Source organism: Notothenia rossii (genome assembly GCF_949606895.1).
Source record: "Notothenia rossii genome assembly, chromosome: 6".
NCBI lineage: Eukaryota > Metazoa > Chordata > Actinopteri > Perciformes > Nototheniidae > Notothenia > Notothenia rossii.
In genome coordinates, this window is record NC_136909.1 from 37361521 (window position 1) to 37380909 (window position 19389).

The 19389-nt window shown below is 41.4% G+C and overlaps 1 protein-coding gene across 4 annotated transcripts in view; it reads right to left on the bottom strand.

Moving 5' to 3' along the window:
* prdm6 (PR domain containing 6) overlaps positions 1-19389 on the bottom strand; it is a 157877-nt gene that overhangs the window by 21412 nt on the left and 117076 nt on the right. For all 4 annotated transcript variants that reach the window (XM_079690585.1, XM_079690584.1, XM_079690587.1 and 1 more), the window contains exon 7: positions 18214-18595. In XM_079690585.1, coding sequence (XP_079546711.1) covers positions 18214-18595 — 382 coding nt within the window. The remainder of the gene's footprint in view (positions 1-18213; positions 18596-19389) is intronic.

Genomic DNA, 19389 nt, shown 5'->3' on the forward strand with positions numbered 1-19389 from the left:
CTTGAACATAACATTGGTATTGGATACTCAATATCTGGTATATAGCTGAGTTTTCTAAGACAAGACTAAAATATCCAAACTTTTAGTCAACTAAAACTTGGCCAAAGTAAAACAGTAAAAGGTTAAATAAATATAATCCAAAAAAATTAGACGAACATCTGGGACTCAAACTAACAATATATAAAACAAGGGCTGACAAAATGAACAATGCATTATGAACACCAAAATGGTTTGCCCGCTCGTCTCTTTTTAATTTTTAGTAAGTAACCCACCCTTAAGATGTCATTCAAAACCAGTTAGATGTTAAAACCTGCTTCATTCACTTTAGGCTTTGCCACAATACCCAACGACTTAACCATAGGCCACAGACAGCGATGCAATTCATGTCTTCAATAAGCAGCAGATGCAGCGCTGCAAGGTCACAAACAAACCTCATAACATGTTCTTCTTACTCGTGAAAGTTCACACTCATGGCATTTATTGAGTGAAATAGAAAACGCAGTAATTGTAAAAACTAGTGAACAGTGATAAAAAATAAATTGTGTGATTAAATGTTGTTAACTACATGTACAATCATCGTCAACACTTCAATTTCCTTTGCCATTATATACGAAAAGATACAAACTATAACATTTAAAACACTGTTAATAGCCATCAAATGGTTATAACTGCGTTAATGAGCTTTAATCCTTATTCCTCAGTTCAACAAAAGTTTCAAAAGTTAAACTTCTGCTGAGCGAATATCATATTTGTGATATTTTATTCACTTTGATTCCTTGATTCATTTAAATGTCTGTGGAAACATACCACAAATAGTGTAAGCTTAAGGTCTTATTTGAACAATGTGATCGCATGAGTCTTTTTGATATTATTGCAGATCTACTGTCAGCTAGCTAGCTAACGTAGCTAACCTAGTATTTTCATTTATACTGACAAAACACTTACGATTATGAAACAGACCAACTCGGCCAACAGTGACAGTTGGCCAACTTTATGATCCCTGAACGTCAACAACGTGTATCACTTTTTAGTGTCTCTGTTTCTGTTGTGTTTTTAGCTTTTTGCAGCATTTTGTTCTGCTTCTATATTTACATAATTGTTTTAAATGTGCAGCGTGGGTTGGCCACCGTACATCCCTAATGGATTTTAACATAAAATTTCCACTGCTGCACTAATATCCATATTACACATGGTGGAGGGCATATTATGTACCGTTTGTGTATATCCTTCTGAGGCAATAACACACACATACACACACAAGTCCTCACTGTACCTTGTTTATCACTGCGTATTACTGGGTTAGTTGTTGAATTGTCTCTGCGGCGGTGCGACTGGGACAAATTCCCTTGTGTTGCTCGCAGTCGGAATATAAAGCGATTCTTATTCTGAAACCAATAAGGAAAAACTCTGACATCAGTACCTAACAAATAGGTAAACACCCCAGAACTAGAAATAAACAAATAGACCAACAACTCCAACGCTCCAATAAATCACAAACACCTACTGTACCCCGAGAGGATGTAGACACACACAAACACACACAGAGGTTTGTAATAAGAGTAAAATAGTGTTATATAAAATCGAAAAATTCTCACTTGCAGTTTTCCACATAAAAGGCGTCTCGCCGTGGGGGTGGGTTCATTTATCAGCCGGCTGGTCTATAAGTTCACGCCTCAGTGGGCCGCACCACTATTTATTAGGTGGGTTTTCTATGAAGAGCTGCATTGATTGTGAATAGTTTAAGTTGATGAATGTGTGGATATTATTTATTAAGGCAGCAGGCCGGGAGATTAATGCCCGGTTATTGTTTATTACAGTGAAGAGAGAGAGAGGAGGAGGAGGAGGAGGAGGAGGAGGAGGAGGGGAAACACACACACACACACACACACACACACACACACACACACACACACACACACACACACACACACACACACACACACAGCCAAAGGGTTTTGCACAGACAAGCACATGCAAATGTTTTCTTGTGCACAAATGAATTTAATAAGCTATCTTTTGCACACAATCACATGTATGCATGAATTACCATTCACAGGGTTAGGGTATTTGTAGCTGAGAAAGCACCTCATGCAGCTCAGTTTGACTGAGCAAAACCTGAACACAGAAATAAACGTATGACTGGTTAGAGTGTGGGAAGAAGTCCTAAAATCGTAAAGCTTGTCTGCTCCTCTAGGCATATCTATACACTATTGAGTTTATGTAAGTCACTTTGGACAAATGTATCAGCTAAATGTTATTTAAAATGGTAAAAGTGCTAAAGCAAACGATTACCATTTAAGCTTGAGAATGAACACACAGACCTTTTCTTCAGGATAACAGCTGAACACTGAAAACGCATCTCTCATTTCTGTTTGGGTTTATGCTGAAGGTGAAGTCTGCGATTCTGATTGTTGATCCTTGAACTCAACACTCAAACAACCCCCCCCTCCCCCTCCCCTCACATTTCTCAAGAAGTACATTGTGGATTAGAGTCACAAAGTCAACCTTTAAACATTTTTCAGGGGAGTTCTGAAAATAGTTAAAGTGCAACACTTGCACTTCTATTGACTAGCGATCCAACATGTTGTACGTGATAGGCGGCCCCTAACCCAAGGGGCGGGACATCAACAGAGCCGGCCAGCTAACCAATCAGAGCAGACTGGGCTCTGGTTTCAGACAGAGGGTGAAAAGAGGTGCTGCAGCACAGGCAGTATGAGAAAAATAAAGAGCTTGTTGAACATCAAAGCATGGAGACATGTCACAGTAGAGGAATACATATAAATATGAACCTATGAACAACATGTCCTCTTAAGGTCTCATCTCCATTACATACATTCAAACGACTGACCAGCATCTCTCTCAATACTCGTTAGCATTTCCAGTTATTCAGTCCGACAGTGTTACAGTATGTTGACAGCGAAGAGAAGCATTTTCAGAGTAAACGCTGCGTCAGGCTAACAAAAACACAAAATAGACGCTTCGATTTGGTCCACTGGCAAACTAATAATACTCGGTCTGGAAGGGCGTTGAGAGTAGAACAGGCTGCCATGTTGTTCCCACTTACCCTCGCCTGGATGTGTGTGTGGTTAGATCTATAAAACAAGTCATTTTCAACACGTCCGTGAAATGTGGTTTGGGACAATAAACTTTGTGTCGCCTTTCAACACAGCATGTGGTAAGAACAACAGTCGTGTCAACTTGTCTCTGTGTCCACACCTTTAACATATGAGCTGATGAAAGAGAAAACATGTGTGTGTGTGTGAGGAAAACTCACAGGTCCAATAACACTATATGGGAAAGACGTTTCTTTCCACACATACTGTACATGTTTTCCTTTAATCAGATAGAGGTTAGAGGTGAACAAGGTGGTCAGGAGTGGAGAAAGGAGAAACGCTCATAGGAAGGGGCCCTATTCTGCTCATTTTCACTTTCATGTTTGTACTTTTTGCTTCTACTTTGACATGTCTCCATTCTTTAATGTTCAAAAAGTTCTTTATTCTTCTCATACTGCCTGTGCTGTGCCTCTTTTCACCCTCTGTCTGAAACCAGACCCTAGTCTGCTCTGATTGGTTAAATGGCTGGCTATCTGTGATTGGTCTACCACTTAGAGATGTCCTGCCCCTTGCCATGCGTTGGAGCGCTAGCCAATAGAAGTGTGAGTATCATAGTGATGTCACTTTGTACTGAAGTAAACAAAGAAGTCCAATGGGGGCATTCAGGCAGGGGGGGGGGAGTGTCAAATAGGGATTTTAGCCTTTGCAGAAACCTATATAACACACTACAGGAAAGAGAAACCCCCCCAAAAGCATAATAGGGACTCTTTAATAAACTCAAAATTATGTTTAATTGGATATCAAATCTTAGATCTCATTATCACTTAAATACGGAGGTTAATAAATACTTCTAGATTAGAACAGGAACATTGTCTATTCCAGTGGTAAAGAGTACTTAGACCTTTTACTTCAGTCAAGGTAACAATACTATGGTTTAGAAATTACGTTTTTTATTTTGTGTGCTTTGAATTATATTTTGACTTGTTCTCAGTGGATTAGTGTGTGTGTGTGTGTGTGTGTGTGTGTGTGTGTGTGTGTGTGTGTGTGTGTGTGTGTGTGTGTGTTTGTGTGTGTGTGTGTGTGTGTGTTTGTGTGCATGTGTGTGTGTGTGTGTGTGTGTGTGTGTGTGTGTCTGTGTCTGTTTGCAGCATGCAGTGATGCAGAGTGAAGTGTGTTGATTGACCCGCATGGAGTGGGTCTAATCCATACAGAGTTATATCTGCGCTGCAAGGACGACCCGTCTGTCCGCCTGTGTATGAAGACATCATCCCCCCCGAGACCAGCAGCTATAAATCACTGCTCCCGCCTCGTCAATACACAATCAATGGCTCTCTAAACACACACACTAACACACACACATGTACTGTTCATGTGCGCGGACATCCAAACACAAATAGAATCACTGGTGGACCCCCATACAAACACGCTAAACTCTCTTTCCTTCATCTACTCTTCTCTCTTTTCCGCCAAACATCCATCTCTCTTTTGTTTCACTCTCCTTCTCTCTCTTTGACTGTATCGAGCAACCTATTAAAGCAGAAAGCTCACATAATGCCCCTCATCAACCAGTTGTTCTCATCAAATGAGCCTCGAATAAGAACCATGCCATGTCATCAAAGAGCCTTTTCTTTTTTTAGGGTGGAGGCGGGGTGGTGAAGATTGAGGGGGAATTGTTGTCATCGAGGGAGCTTGTAAACGTTTTAATCATAGGTTTTAATACATTATGTAGTCAATATTAAAATATACGACTTTTGCTATATTCTTTGTTTTAGAGGAATTATGCTCTTTTTCTGGTTTATTTCAGGAATAAAGAGCTTTTTGAACATTAAAGCATGTAAACATGTCACAGTAGAGGCACAAAATACAAATATGAACCCGGAAATGTGCATGTCCTCTTTAAGTCTGATGCAAGACAAAAACACTTTTTTTTATAATGCAAACATGGCAGATAAAAATAGATTTTGAATGAGTTTTACAAGCCCGTCCATCACAATGATGGATCGTTATTAGTTGCTCCTGCGGCTACACACTGGAAAAAAAAGAATAAAGTCATTTTTCAACACATCTGTGTTAGTGTTAGATGCAAATATGCCCTCACTGTTGGGTGATTAATTTACCAAATGTCAACAGTCTTGTTTCAGCCTGAAATGCAAACATTTAAATTATGTTTCTATGTTTTTTCTTCAGCTCAAATAGCAACAACAATGATGTTAAAACCTAAAGCATTTTAAAATCAACAAATCATTTATATGTTGAGACATAACTACATGAGCAACTAGTCCATCATATACTTACATTATGTCATAGTAAAATATGATAAGCAAGGCTGTGCTACAGCACAGTTCTGGAGAAGGTACTATTCTATTTCACTGTTCAATGTGGACGCATTATTGACGCTGTTAATTACAAGTTATCGGAGAAACACTCAACTAAAACCATTTTAGTCTGGGACTGTCGAAAGATCAGATTTCCAGTACTTACATATTGAATACAGATTGACAAAGCGAGAGTGGATAGAAAAAGGTGATTATTTACGAATGATTATTCACATAAGATTGCCAGATCGTTATCAATATTTATTTTTTTAAATATCAGAGTTGTTACCAATATCTGCATATTTCATGTAATGTCATTTAACCACACTCTACTTTGTTTTTCCCTTGCAATAGCCCTAAACAAGTTGAACACATTGTACTCATACTCACTGCATTTACATTTTAAATAAAAAACTGCCACAACTTTTCCCAATGTTTTTACATTGTGTACATGCTGCTGTAAAAAAAAGGTTTTGCCCAATTTGGGAAAAATACGGTTGATCTAATCTGAGGTAAACTAATCAAATGTTGCATTAACCCTAGTCTTTATATACAGTATATTTAGATTTGATCAATACAATTTTCTACTTTCTACTATAATTTCTATATTTGCTGTGACTTGAAAGACACTAATACATGTTTGTATTTGATCTATAATTTTGTATGTAGGAGTTTGTATTATAATGAAAACACAACACAACTAAATAGGAGATAATGATAGTTGATCAAAGGCTAATTGGACTCAACAGAAGACGTTCAATACAAACTCATTGACAACTAATGTCCGTAGGGACACAATGAGGAAGGTCAGACTTAGACGTGACATCCACTTTGCATGCTTCAACAAAAAAAATCTAACAATGGATAATTAGTGATCATTTAATATGATGTAACTGATTAATGTTGAATACAATATTCATTTGCAAGTTAGAAAGACAATTAGTACTAGATCTACACACTCCATTACTGGTCTTACATGGACTTGAAAGTATAAAATATACAATGGATTTAAGTATACAAATATGCTACGGATGGACGTTATGTTTTGTTAAAATGACTGTTGATGTATTATTATTGGTAATTGCTATGTAATAAGCAATTAGGGGCTGGTATGTTAGAGCCATTTTTCCTTTTGTTATTATTGTCTGAATGTTAGGCTTAATAATAATATAAATTAGATTATACTGTAAATTATCGGCTATTTTTGTGAGTCACATTATGGTTTAAAATGTATTAATTTAAGGCTCACTTATTATTTGTTAAATGTGCGTCAGTATTACGTGCATGGCTATGCCTATATATGGTAGATTGATAGGACACAGCTGGGGGTGATAGACGGGGAAACGGAAAAGTATTTTGACCGTGTTCTTTTTGTTCTTTTGGAGACTGTTAACGTTTATTTAGTATGAAGCTGTCACGATTCTCATGTTATGTCACGTTTATAGTTTCGTAGGTTTGGGTGTTTTTGCTGTTTTCCATGTCATGTTTTCCTTTGGGTTATTGTCTTGCCATTAGTTTCCCTGGTGTGTCTAATGGTCTGATTATGTTCACCTGGGCCCCTGTGTTTTCTCCTCCCTCCTCACCTGTGTCTTGTTGTGTGATTGAGTCTTGTGTGTATTTAAGTTCTGGGTGGTCTGTCTGTCTTGGTCGGTTCGTCTTGTTCCCTGACTAGTTCTGCGGTGAGTGTTCTGTTTTGTCATTGTACATCTATATCATGGCCTTGAAATAAAGGAGGTTTCAGTTTATATCTGCATTTGGGTCCTGCTTGTTTCACAAACCGTGACAGTACGAACCGACCAAGAAATGGGCCCAGCAGATCCGTTAGAGTCGGAATTATTAAAATGTTCCTTTTTTTTGGCTAACTGCTCGGATAGATGGAAGAGAGCACCTGGAGTTCAGCAGCGGGAGGCTGTGTTGTCGGAGGCGCGCCAGATGGCTAGAGAGAAACCAGGTATGGTGAAGTTCTTACCTGGCTGGATTTCAAAGATCCTCCCTGTGTGTGATTCCCGGCCTGCTAGCGCCAGGCATGCTAGCTCCATGTCTCCCAATTCCCAACCTGGCACCATACGCCTTGGTGGGTTCCGTCTGAAGTCAACCCGTGCTTCTGCCCCAGTTCCTGCTCCTGTCCAGGAGTCATATTCTGGAACTCGTCTGGCTTATGGAGGTCCACGGATTATTCAGGCGGCTGCTAAGAGGAGGAGTCGCAAGGCCAAGCTAGCAGCTCAAGCCCCAACAGCCATGTTTCCGGCTCCAGAACCGGACCTTACAGCCATGTTGCCGGCTCCAGAACCGGACCTTACAGCCATGTTCCCGGCTTCAGTGCCGGCTCCAGTAACCATGGTCCCGACTCCGGCTCCTCGTCACCTGCTGATTCATCGGCCGACGCCAGCTCCTCGAGTCCTGTCGGCGTACCGGCCAACTCCAGAACCTCGTCTCCGGTTGGCTGTCCGTCCGACGCCAGCCCCCCGTGTCTTGTCGGCATACCGGCCGACTCCATCACCTCGTCTCCTGTTGGCTGTCCGTCCGACGCCAGCTCCCCGGGTTCTGTTGGCGAACCAACCCACTCAAGTGTCGTTGGAGGTCCCGCAGACTGCCCCGCTGCCGAGGGTCCTGCCAACCCCATGTCCTGTGCCGTTGGAGGTCCCACAGACTACTCTTCTGCCGGGGGTCCTGCCAACTCCATGTCTTGTCACGTTGGAGGTCCCGCAGACTGCTCTTCTGCCGAGGGTCCTTCCAACCCCATGTCCTGTGCCGTTGGAGGTCCCGCAGACTACTCTTCTGCCGGGGGTCCTGCCAACTCCATGTCTTATCACGTTGGAGGTCCCGCAGACTACTCTTCTGCCGAGGGTCCTGCCAACTCCATGTCTGGTCCCGTTGGAGGTCCCGCAGACTACTCTTCTGCCGGGGGTCCTGCCAACCCCATGTCCTGTGCCGTTGGAGGTCCCGCAGACTACTCTTCTGCCGGGGGTCCTGCCAACTCCATGTCTTGTCACGTTGGAGGTCCCGCAGACTACTCTTCTGCCGGGGGTCCTGCCAACTCCATGTCTGGTCCCGTTGTAGGTCCCACAGACTACTCTTCTGCCGGGGGTCCTGCCAACCCCATGTCCTGTCGCGTTGGGGATCCCGCAGACTACTCTTCTTCCGGGGGTCCTGCCAACCCCATGTCCTGAGCCGTTGGAGGTCCCGCAGACTGCTCTTCTGCCGGGGGTCCTGCCAACCCCAGGTCCTGTGCCGTTGGAGGTCCCGCAGACTACTCTTCTGCCGGGGGGCCTGCCAACTCCTTGTCGTGTCCCGTTGGAGGTCCCGCAGACTGCTCTTCTGCCGGGGGTCCTGCCAACTCCATGTCTTGCCACGTTGGAGGTCCCGCCGACTACTCTTCCGCTGGGGGTCCTGCCAACTCCATGTCCTGTCACGTTGGGGATTCCGCCGACTGCTCTCCTGCCGGGGGTCCTGCCGGTCCTGTGTCCTCTTCCATGGGGGATCTTGCCGACACCGGCCCCTGACCGGCCTCCGGAGCTGTCTGGTCTTCACCCCTCCTCGGACTCTGCCTTGCCCCCGGGCCGTCCGCCCGAATTCCCCTTTTTGAACTCTGCCTTGCCCCCGGGCCGTCCACCCGGGGGCAAGGCAGAGTTCATTATTTTTTTATAGTTTTATTATTTTACCAAATGTATATATCGCCATTTGCGTTTTCTTCTAAAGGGGACCCATTGCTTTTTGGGGTTTTCCCTTTCTGTAGTTTGTTATATACATTTGTGTGCATTTGAATAGTCTGCAAAGGCTAAAATCCCAAAGCTCCCTCTCCCGCACACTCCCCCCCTGCCTGAAACGTCTCCGTTGGACTCTTATATTTACTTCCGTAACATAGTGACATCACTATGTAACACTTGCGGTTCTATAGGCCAGCGCTCCAACAGTGTAATTATAGCCCCCCTCTAACGCTTCTATGTCTCGTAACTGCAAAAGAGAACATGAACCTCCTACCTTTGCTGAAAGCAATTCTCCTTCAATTCACTAAACAAACACCAATGACATTTAAAAACAAACCATGCTAACCATGTTGTTATATTGCTTGTTACTAATGCAATTCAAGTTGAATTTAGCACTGTTATATCATCGACATAGTTAGCTGATTTAGGTTACTTTTTATTCGTCAGAAGGTGTGATAATAACTAATGCTGAATGCTTCAAATGAAAATGTTTTACAACATAAAACATACCTGACCATCAAAATTGGAAATCGTCCCAAATCAAGCCTAAATACTTCTTAATATTCTGAATATGGTCAAATCCTCCCATTTGACTTAAAACTAGTCCCTGTGGACAGGAGCACAAGCTACAGCAAACATAAACAATATAAAGACAATTAAAACCTCTGTTTAGTAAAGTATATATTATCCTAAAAACTATTTATTGACATATGAATGCTGGCCATATCAAAAGCTTCAGTTTTATATTTTGGAAAAGTTCTTGCCCCGTCAATTATCACAGTTCTGGGTTCTTTAAGTTGTGCAGTGATGGAGTTCAACATTTAACATGCTCCATTACTCATGTGGGATTATTGGAGTCTTTAGTAATGGAGAATGTTTAACTGTATCACTGGAAGAACAGAGGAACCGTGAGCTGGGCCAAATCATTGACAAGGCATTGCTAGATGGTTCAAACAAAAGACTAAATTGACATTTAATTCCTCTACAAAGTCAACTCTGTGATACATACTTTCAACCAGCTGTAAACTATATTTCCTTTGTTATACAAGCGTGATTAAATCCATATACACATGCTTGAGCAATAAACAACATCAGCCACCATAATTATTTCTGAATTGTGAACACTGAAGATCAAAGTGTCCCCTGTTTTCAGTAAAAGCACCAAAAGCTGTTTTAAACAACAGTGCAGTAAACACATCAATCATAAAAGCAGTGCTTATTAATTTCTTTCACAGCAGTAGTATATACTGCATTGCTTTTGTAATATGTCAAACCTGTAAGTGGAAATGCAGTCCGTTTATGTTCAGATGTTTTTACCGATTCATCACTCATCAAAACTTTCACAGTGTCCCAAATCCGACAACGGTTTAAAACAGAATCGAAAGCAGCCATTGACATAAACAAACTGCACCTTTTATGATGGATAATGTTGCAATGACACACGAGGGGAAAATGTCACAAAAGTCTAGAAAAATATATTGTCAGCGGAAAAAACTAACCCGGAAGTGATGGAGCTGAAAAGAGGCTTTTCAAGGCTGATGTAAAGAGCCATCAGTCTTCAGGTCCAAATGTTCCCATCAAGTAAACATCAATACATAAGTATGAAGGGAGAGGGAGGGGCAGTGTTATACAATAAAATAAAATAAAAAAAGCCAAGCTACTTTATTCAAAGAGCAGAAATACTAATTCAAAGTGTGAAGACTGAGACCTGTTCTATTAAAGGTAATATAGATTGGTTACTAATTACAGTCAAGTAAAAAACAACATAAAGGGTTTAAAGGCTCCAATGCTCCTTGAACTGTGTTAGTGTTTAACTACCAAAACAAAACCCTTAAACCTCATCAAAGTGAAATAGAACCACCGAAAAGGCATTTTAGAAACACAAAAAATACCAATTAACATCCACTAGTAAAACACCATCCAGCTTATTACACGGCTGTTCAGTAAATAAATCATAAAAAAATGATTGTAATTGCAATGATAGCAGGGTAACCTAATATGATGGTTGTATTGGTTGAGTTTGTCTGCCATGTAACTGTTCAAGTTACTGTCAGTGCCAGAGCCCGAAACATGTTCCCTTTAGTGTAACTTTCTTTCTGTCTTCTGCTGATTCCTGCTTGATCATAGTCTTTAAACCTCTTGTCTTTCTCTTTTATATTGTTCTACTGTTCTTTTCTTTAGTGGGAACAGTTAAGCCATCATGAATCCAACATTTTGTGCACTCCATAAATATAGAAATGTCTATTCTGAGCATTGATATGACTGTATATGGTCCTTAGATCAGAACGTTCTTAGCAATGGTCTGGTAAAGCTAGCAGCGGACTGCTATTTAGAAATAGCAGAATGTCCTGATTCTGAATCCTTCCTCAATGACTTTAAAGGCCTCCCTTAACTACTACCTCCAATAGGATCCTCCTGAACAAACTCCTGAATACACATTTTTGGAAAAACAACAAGTTTATAAGAGCCAAATATATAACCTCATGTAAACCAATCATGTCATCAATCAATCAATCAATCAATCAATCAATCAATCAATGTTTATTTATATAGCCCAATATCACAAATGTTACATTTGTCTCAGTGGACTTCACAGTTTGTACAGAATATCAGTATGTCATCGCCCATCCATTGGGGTAACCAAGAGACACATAGCCACCATGACAGCCTGCTGGCTCATGATGAGTAAGCCAGTGATTGTCAATAGGCGCTTTCACACCGCAGTACTTTCCCCACAAAGGTTCATGAGAACTTAGTTCATCAGAACTCTTTAGTTCTGATGAACTAAGTACAGATCGCGTTCACACCGGAATAAGTCCCTGGGGGTGGATTAGGCAAATGAAGCCGCTGACGTCACTTCTTCTTCTTCTGCTTTGGGTTTACTGGCAGGCCGCAAACAACTTCACAGCGTATACTGCCGCCCAAAATCCCCGGCCGGAAGTCCCCGGAGTTGGGGACTGGCTTCAATAGAAGCTGCTGGGACTCCCAGCAGCTTCTACTGAAGCTTTCCGAGTAAATCGCCAGAACGCCGACACCTCCTCATCTCCACCGCTCCCCTGTTTTATTTTGTGTTGCCATAAATTAGTCTCTTTGCGTTTCTGCGCTGGGCTAATGCAAATGCTAATTATGCTAATGCGAGGATAATAAAATGGTGGCTTCACAACACTTTTTTTGAGTTTTACGGGGCGTGGTTTGCAATCCGCCCAGCCAATCAGAAACATAGCTCTTTTCTCACAAGAGAGCCGCATGAGAGTCCCTGCTCTCTAGCAGGGACGGAAAAGGGGGTAAAAAGGTTCTCATGAACTAATTTTAGTTCCGGCTCTTTTTGGTGTGAACGCCAAATTTCGGAACTATATCGGAACTAAAGTGGGAAAAGTACTCCGGTGTGAACGCGGCTATTGAGCAAATTAGCTTAATATTCAACAAGATGACACTCATTCAAGATTGAAAGTTGAAGCAAGACATCTGTAGTGTTCTATAGAGTTTCTGATGGTGCATCTATCGCTCAGACCCATGGAGCTGTGAGGTTGAATTCGTACACAATGTGTTTTGATTGCTTTAGAAACCCTAATAAAGGAAATCTTTAGTAGAGCTGTACCTGAAAGGTTTTCATATACTTCTTAGTTTAAATATATGCTTCAGAATACTTGATTGCACTCCTTCAACAACTTCCCATCATCCTTTTCCTTTTTTAATACAATCAAGTTTGGATTTGCATCACTTTTAGTACATGAATAGATTTAGAATATTTTGCAGCTTGCCCTACTGTGTTTCTGATTACAATGACAAAGAAGACAAATAATTATCTGACTGACAACGTTAGGTCTGAGGAGAACCCACTACCATTTATTGATGTATTTATTGAATAGGCTTTTATATTAAATCATATTTATTGGTTTAGTCTTCCTTAATTTTACCGAGAAAGATCACTATTTATTTTATCGTGTTTTATTTTTTATTATCATACATTTTTCCTGCTGCGTCTCTTACGGCCCCTACACACGGCGGCGTGCGTTGTCGCTTGCCAGTGGGCATGTCTGAAACTCGACCAACAACCAATCAACTGAATCTCCAGCCCCAGACACACAAGCAGTGGTTTGATTGGCTAGAGCTTGTACTGGCATATGATTCGATTGGCTGATGCTTCCGTCGAAGCATCAAAAGTTGAACATTGCTCTACTTTTGCAGCGAGCACCGCAAGAAAAGCTACGATTTGCTCCCACAATGCAGTTAAGCAAGGCATGACGTCACCCCATTCAAAGTGAATGGGCAGAAGCGTTGAAGCGGCAACGCACGCCGCCGTGTGTAGGGGCCCTTAAACTGTTATATCATGTACTCTTCTTGTATTTTTTATTGTGATGTGTGCCTTGTTAAAGGACTTTGAGCCAGTGGCTCAGCTGGGAGTGGCCACGGCCACCCCCAGCTGAATCCTGGCCACCCTATTGGCCACCCCAAACACCCTCACCACGGGGCCCAAATGATTTTAAGATGTTTAAGTAACCTTTCATCATTCATCAAGAATTAACATTAATAGGACGTTATATTGATAATGTACTCACTAAACTTAGAATTCATTTCACTTATTTTCTTCCAAAAGTGAATTATCCAAAGCCTCTGAACACCCCCCCTCTATTTACATGTAATGGTTTGGTCCTGCCTCCAAACGCGGTGCAGCACCGCCGGCATTTTCTAGCAGAGTGAGAGCATGTGAGGAGCAGGGATGCTACGTGTGTACGATTTCTCAACGACTCACAAAGTCAGGCTTTCAAAAGAGAAAAGAAAGGAGAGAAAGACAAGAGAGAGGGACTAAAGGGCGACAGTATGTCACTCAGTTTTTCAAAGAAAAGGTTGGTGTGGTCTATCAGTGGTGGAAATGTGTCTGTTAGTTAAGCTTAGTCCATTGTAAATAATAATTGTTATGTTTTTTTTTTAGTAAGCTGACATTAAGTACTGTTAATATCTATACAGGTTTTTCATTTCACTCCTCTTTTAGCTGACATTTAGTAAATGCAGGTACATTTTTAGCAGCTATTCATACTAAATCAGTTGTCCCTCCCCCTGGTGCCAGGACCAACAGATCCATCTCTAGACTTAGCAGCCCTGTCCCCCAATAAGTGTTATATTCAGGCCCCGTTCTACGGGGGTGCATAAGGGTGCATTGCACCCTCAGTTGAGTCGTTAAGCACCCTCATTTGAAAAATGAAAAGTAAAAAAAAAAGAAAAGTCAAAAATATTACATATATAATAACAACAATAATAATAGTAGTGATAATAATCATAATCATAAGAAGAAGAAGAAGAAGAAGAAGAAGAAGAATATAATTGAAATAAAATAAATTGTAATTGTGGTTAAAGAACATTGTCTGCTGCATTTATTTGGTCAATTTAAATGGTAAGTAACATTATTATGCCAGGTGCGCGTGACCTGTGCCACTGCGCGTTCGTCATCTGCAAGGTGGTTACACAGCAGTCAATGATGAACATCAGAAAATGGTTAAAACAACCAGCCCTTATCGCCAGCAGTAATACTGCATCTACTGCAGGTAATAACAGTTCGTAAGTAACATTATTATGCCAGGTGCGCGTGACCTGTGCCACTGCGCGTTCGTCATCTGCAAGGTGGTTACACAGCAGTCAATGATGGACATCAGAAAATGGTTAAAACAACCAGCCCTTATCGCCAGCAGTAATACTGCATCTACTGCAGGTAATAACAGTTTGTAAGTAACATTATTATGCCAGGTGCGTGTGACCTGTGCCACACTGCATCTACTGCAGGTAATAACAGTTCAGATCATGGGGATATTACGTTACCCGCGGCCACTGTCGTGGACACTAACGCCCGACTTGACGCCTTTGCCCGCCTCGCCCACGGATAATTTCAGTTTTCCGCACAAACACTGCGCTAGTGGATTGTCAAAGGGGGAGCCTCGATGCGGGGAAATTATACAGATGGCTAGTCCGCCCCTGAAAATGTCTATGCAAACGTTATTATTAATAATAATTAATTAATAATCAATTTTACCACTGCACCCTCTCTGATCTCAGATGCGAGTCATTTTGTTCTGGAACCGGGCCTAGTTATATTTTTACAGCTCAGTGTCAGTAAATATTGTGCAGTTAGTATTGGACCACAAGATAGATGCAACCATGTACAGGTAGAGTTATTTAAAGCATAAATTAGTGGGTTGGGTTTTGGAGGTGTGGTTACAGCAATTGTGCTTGGTTGGCAAGGCCTGGGCCTGGTGGTTGGGCCCAATGTGATATATTTCCATGGGGCCCAAAATCCCTGGCGTGTATGGCCAGAGGGCAGGACCAATAACACATTTCCTACCCAATAGCATTGTGAGGCTGAACAAAAGGACCTTTTGACTATGTAAATGTAGTCTTTTAAAAAAACAAAACATTTATTGACTTTTTTAGGATAGCTTCAAGTAATGTTGTAAAATTACAACCGGGGGCCTTACAGGGTTAAGGCTAATGTTTATTGTTATTTACTTTAATATGTTTATTCTTAACCTATCATTGAATTTAAAAACTCTTATTTAAATGAAGTGTTTGTGTCTCTGTATTCCTGAGAGAATGGGCTCATAGGGCTGCTGATAACCATAAGCTAAACAGTCTGTATAGCACTACATTTGTATAATGTAAGCTTCGTTGATACTTTGCCTGCGGGAATACCCCTTATTTTATATGTTCATATAATAGTGATTTCAATGCCACCCCAAAATGATCACTGGTTCCATCCTGGCCACCCCACTGAAAATGTCCTCGCTCCACCACTGCTTTGAGCTGCACCTTGCGAATTAAAAGTGCAATACAAATAAAGCTTATTATTATTATCATTATTAATATTATTTAGGTGGTTGTCCAAATGGTAAATGGACTGCATTTATATACCACTTTTACCAATTGTCTTTACAAATACAAATAGTTAGCATTCACACAAGGAAAGCTCAGGGAACTAACGTTCACACAATTGGCCATGTCATTGGGAGCAATATGGTGTAAATCATCTTGCCCAAGGATACATAGTGTAGGTATGACTGCAGTGGCTGAGATTGAACCCCCAACCTTCCAATTGGTAGATGACCACTCCACCTCCCAGCCACAGTCTTAGTCCAGGAAAAGATGCTGTCTGGCCTGACAACAGGAGGAGTGCTTGAATAGGGGGCGGGCCTTTGGGCAGAGTGATGCTTTGATGGGCATACAGGTCTAAACCCAGACCCCGACATGAGTGTGAGGCACAGATGGGCCTCGGAGCTTCAGGAATCTGGCCTGTTTGGCTTTTTCAGCTGAATTTGATCTGCTCCTCTATCCCATAAAACCTTTCTAGTGACAGGCAACTCCAAATCGACCCTCCTTCCCCCCTCCATATCCAGCGCACATTTTTCTTCCCTATGAGTATTAGTTTATTGAATAAGTGGCATCTGTTTTCCTGGCCCCCGTCACCGTAAGGCGAGGTATTTCTCACTGACGCACGGCGTTGATTTATGCGCTACTTGGACTCTCCCTGCAAAAAATAAAGCTAAGCAAAAAGTGTCCAATACATCCTCCTTCCCCCCCCCCCCCCGACACACATACACTAATGCAAACACACACATCACATCTCCTCTACCTCCCTCCCCGCTGTATATAATTAAGTTGGCAGATGTTATACACACTCAGACACTTTTACTCTCTCTTCACTCTTACCCACTAACTCCCACTTTCTGTCACACACAAACGGTGTGATGATGAGACAAGCAAATAACAAATTACTAAATCAAATGTCTGGTTCAGCGGCTTCCTCTGAAAAACTGCAACAACAGATTTGAACTTGAATGCTGTGTCATGTTCATCATGTTGATGCAAATAGAAGTGTCCGTGAATATATTACAAAAGACGTGCAAACGCTGATGTGGTGTGGCTGTCATTTTGTTTTCCTACCAAAAATAATTAAATTACAGTAAAGGTGGGGTATGCAATTTATTTCAGAAACACTTTTTGTTATATTCCATGGCATGCTCTTAACATCCCGATAGCAATGAATATCGTAAGTGCTTTGACAAAAAATCCATAAAAAAATGTCATCTGTGGAAGCCGTAGTACTGTATAAAGCACGACCAATCATCTGAGCCGGCCCGGCTAAAGTAACTGGATGGCCTACCTGCCTGTCAGCCTTCCATCTGTGCACAAACTTATCTCGTGCCCTCATTGGTCATGTGTGTGTTCGTGTGTGTTGGAGGAGGGGCTCTGTAAGGAAGTGGCAGATTTTTTTCGGTTGTGTATTTTCGAATTCTAGCGCACTCGAGCTGGTTTCTCCAAAATTATCTACCCCACCTTTAATAAACAATTTAATTGTCCCTCAAGTCATTTCAAGTTATAGGAAACAATCTTAGCCTCTCAGTCTTTTGTCTAAATAGGCTATTTGTATAAATCTGTAACAGTGGCTTCCAATGTTGTAAATACATATCACATTTATTCAAAACACTTTCTTAAAGAGGCCCTATTGTGCTTTTAGGGGGTTTTGCTTGTCCTGTAGTGTGTTATTAGGTTTGTGTGAATATAAATGGTCTACAAAGGCTGAAATCCCAAAGTTTCCTCCAGAGGGAGTTTCTCTCCCACACACTGATTGATGTACTCTGTCAAAATCCAATACATCCTAATTTTTTTAAATAATTATTATCACTAAGTGTCATCTTTATTGTCTCAAAGTTTGTACTTAAATATGATACAATGATATGTACTCATATGACAATATTTAATTAGACTACAACAAAATAGATTGAGCCGGTTTTTATATTTTCATTTTACGGAGCTAAAAAAAAAGTAAAATCTGTTAGATTAAGTGTAGATAGGAAGTTAGATCATCAGGTCCTTCTCATTCTCCCACTGGAGCGAACAGTTGAGCAGGAAGTGTTTATCTAATCAATACAATTTACCAGTCTAACGCTTACGAATACTGTTTCAGGTTGATATGCTTGAGTGGGAAAAGGTGGATGGTAAACATTGGGAACACCATCTTCTTGCGCAATTTGTTGTTAATGTTCCGTATAAGTTTATCTAGGATTCACATTGCTCATACAGGGGGAACATAACCTCCAACTCTTTTGTTCATAAAGATGGACGCCAACATCTCAATAGATGTCGTCTTACCTGTCTGGATTCTGCGGACACACGTGCATCTGCAGCAGGATTCTCTGGGTGAAGGTTTTGAAGCACTGGCCACACTTCCACAAGTGCCAGTCGCTGAAGTCACTGCTCAGCTGGCTGGTGGAGGTCGGGCTTGCCAGGACTCGCTGGTTCTTTAACCCCAACTGGCCGAAACTGGAGTCTGAGGAAAGCCCAACCCCAACCTTGTCTAACATGGAGAAATTCCTTGCACAGGGGGAATGGGGGAAGACCATGGAGCGCATGTGTGCGGTGGAGGGGATGGACAAAGAGGAAGACGAGGAGGAGGAAGGTTTGCCGTTCTTGCTGAAGGATTGAAGGGACTCCTGCCTGGTCATTGCTTCTACCACTGTGGCTGGGACGTTTACTGGGGACAAAGAAAAGACAGAATTGCAACAGTTATGCAGGTATTAGGTGGTTTCAAGTGTTTGAGCAAGGCTTTCAAAATAAAAGTCCACTAAAGTAAGGAAAACAAAATGTTTTTTTTATGTATTAGCCACTAGCATGATTATCAAAATGGGCAAGAACTCTTTCGGCTAGGAACTCAAACGTTAATGTAATATGTGTTATTTTAATACGATTATATTTTGAACCCATTACATTTTCGAATAAAAGGTAAATAAAGAGTCTATATTTGATGCTAATACTTTTGTACTTTTACTTTAATTAGATGTTGATTGGAGGACTTTTACTTGTAACAGAGTATGTTTAGACTGGTAGTTCTACTTTTACTTAAAGTGCACCTATCATGCTATTTTTAGGCAATAGCATGATAGGTGCCAGGTAGGTAGGTCTCAGATTTATAGAAATATATCAAAAAACATGTCTATGAAGTGTTTTGCTCAAAATACCAAACACATCACCCATTCTAGCCATGCCTCATACCCCTCCATTTCACTTCCTGTTTCAAAAGTGCTGATTCGGGGTATAAAAGAGAAATTGATAAAAAAAAAAGAAGGAGGGCTCTGAGCTCATGCGGGAGATTCTACCGGCAGATACTGCCGTGATGAAAACGCCATATCATGGATTACCAAGGCTTTCTCTCTTGCCGGTTATACCACAAGGTGAGTTCCTTTCTATGTCCTGCTTCTTCACACACATGCTCTGTGCAGTACAGGATAGCTCTGAGTGTTAGCGATGTTAATGTTAACACCGACCATA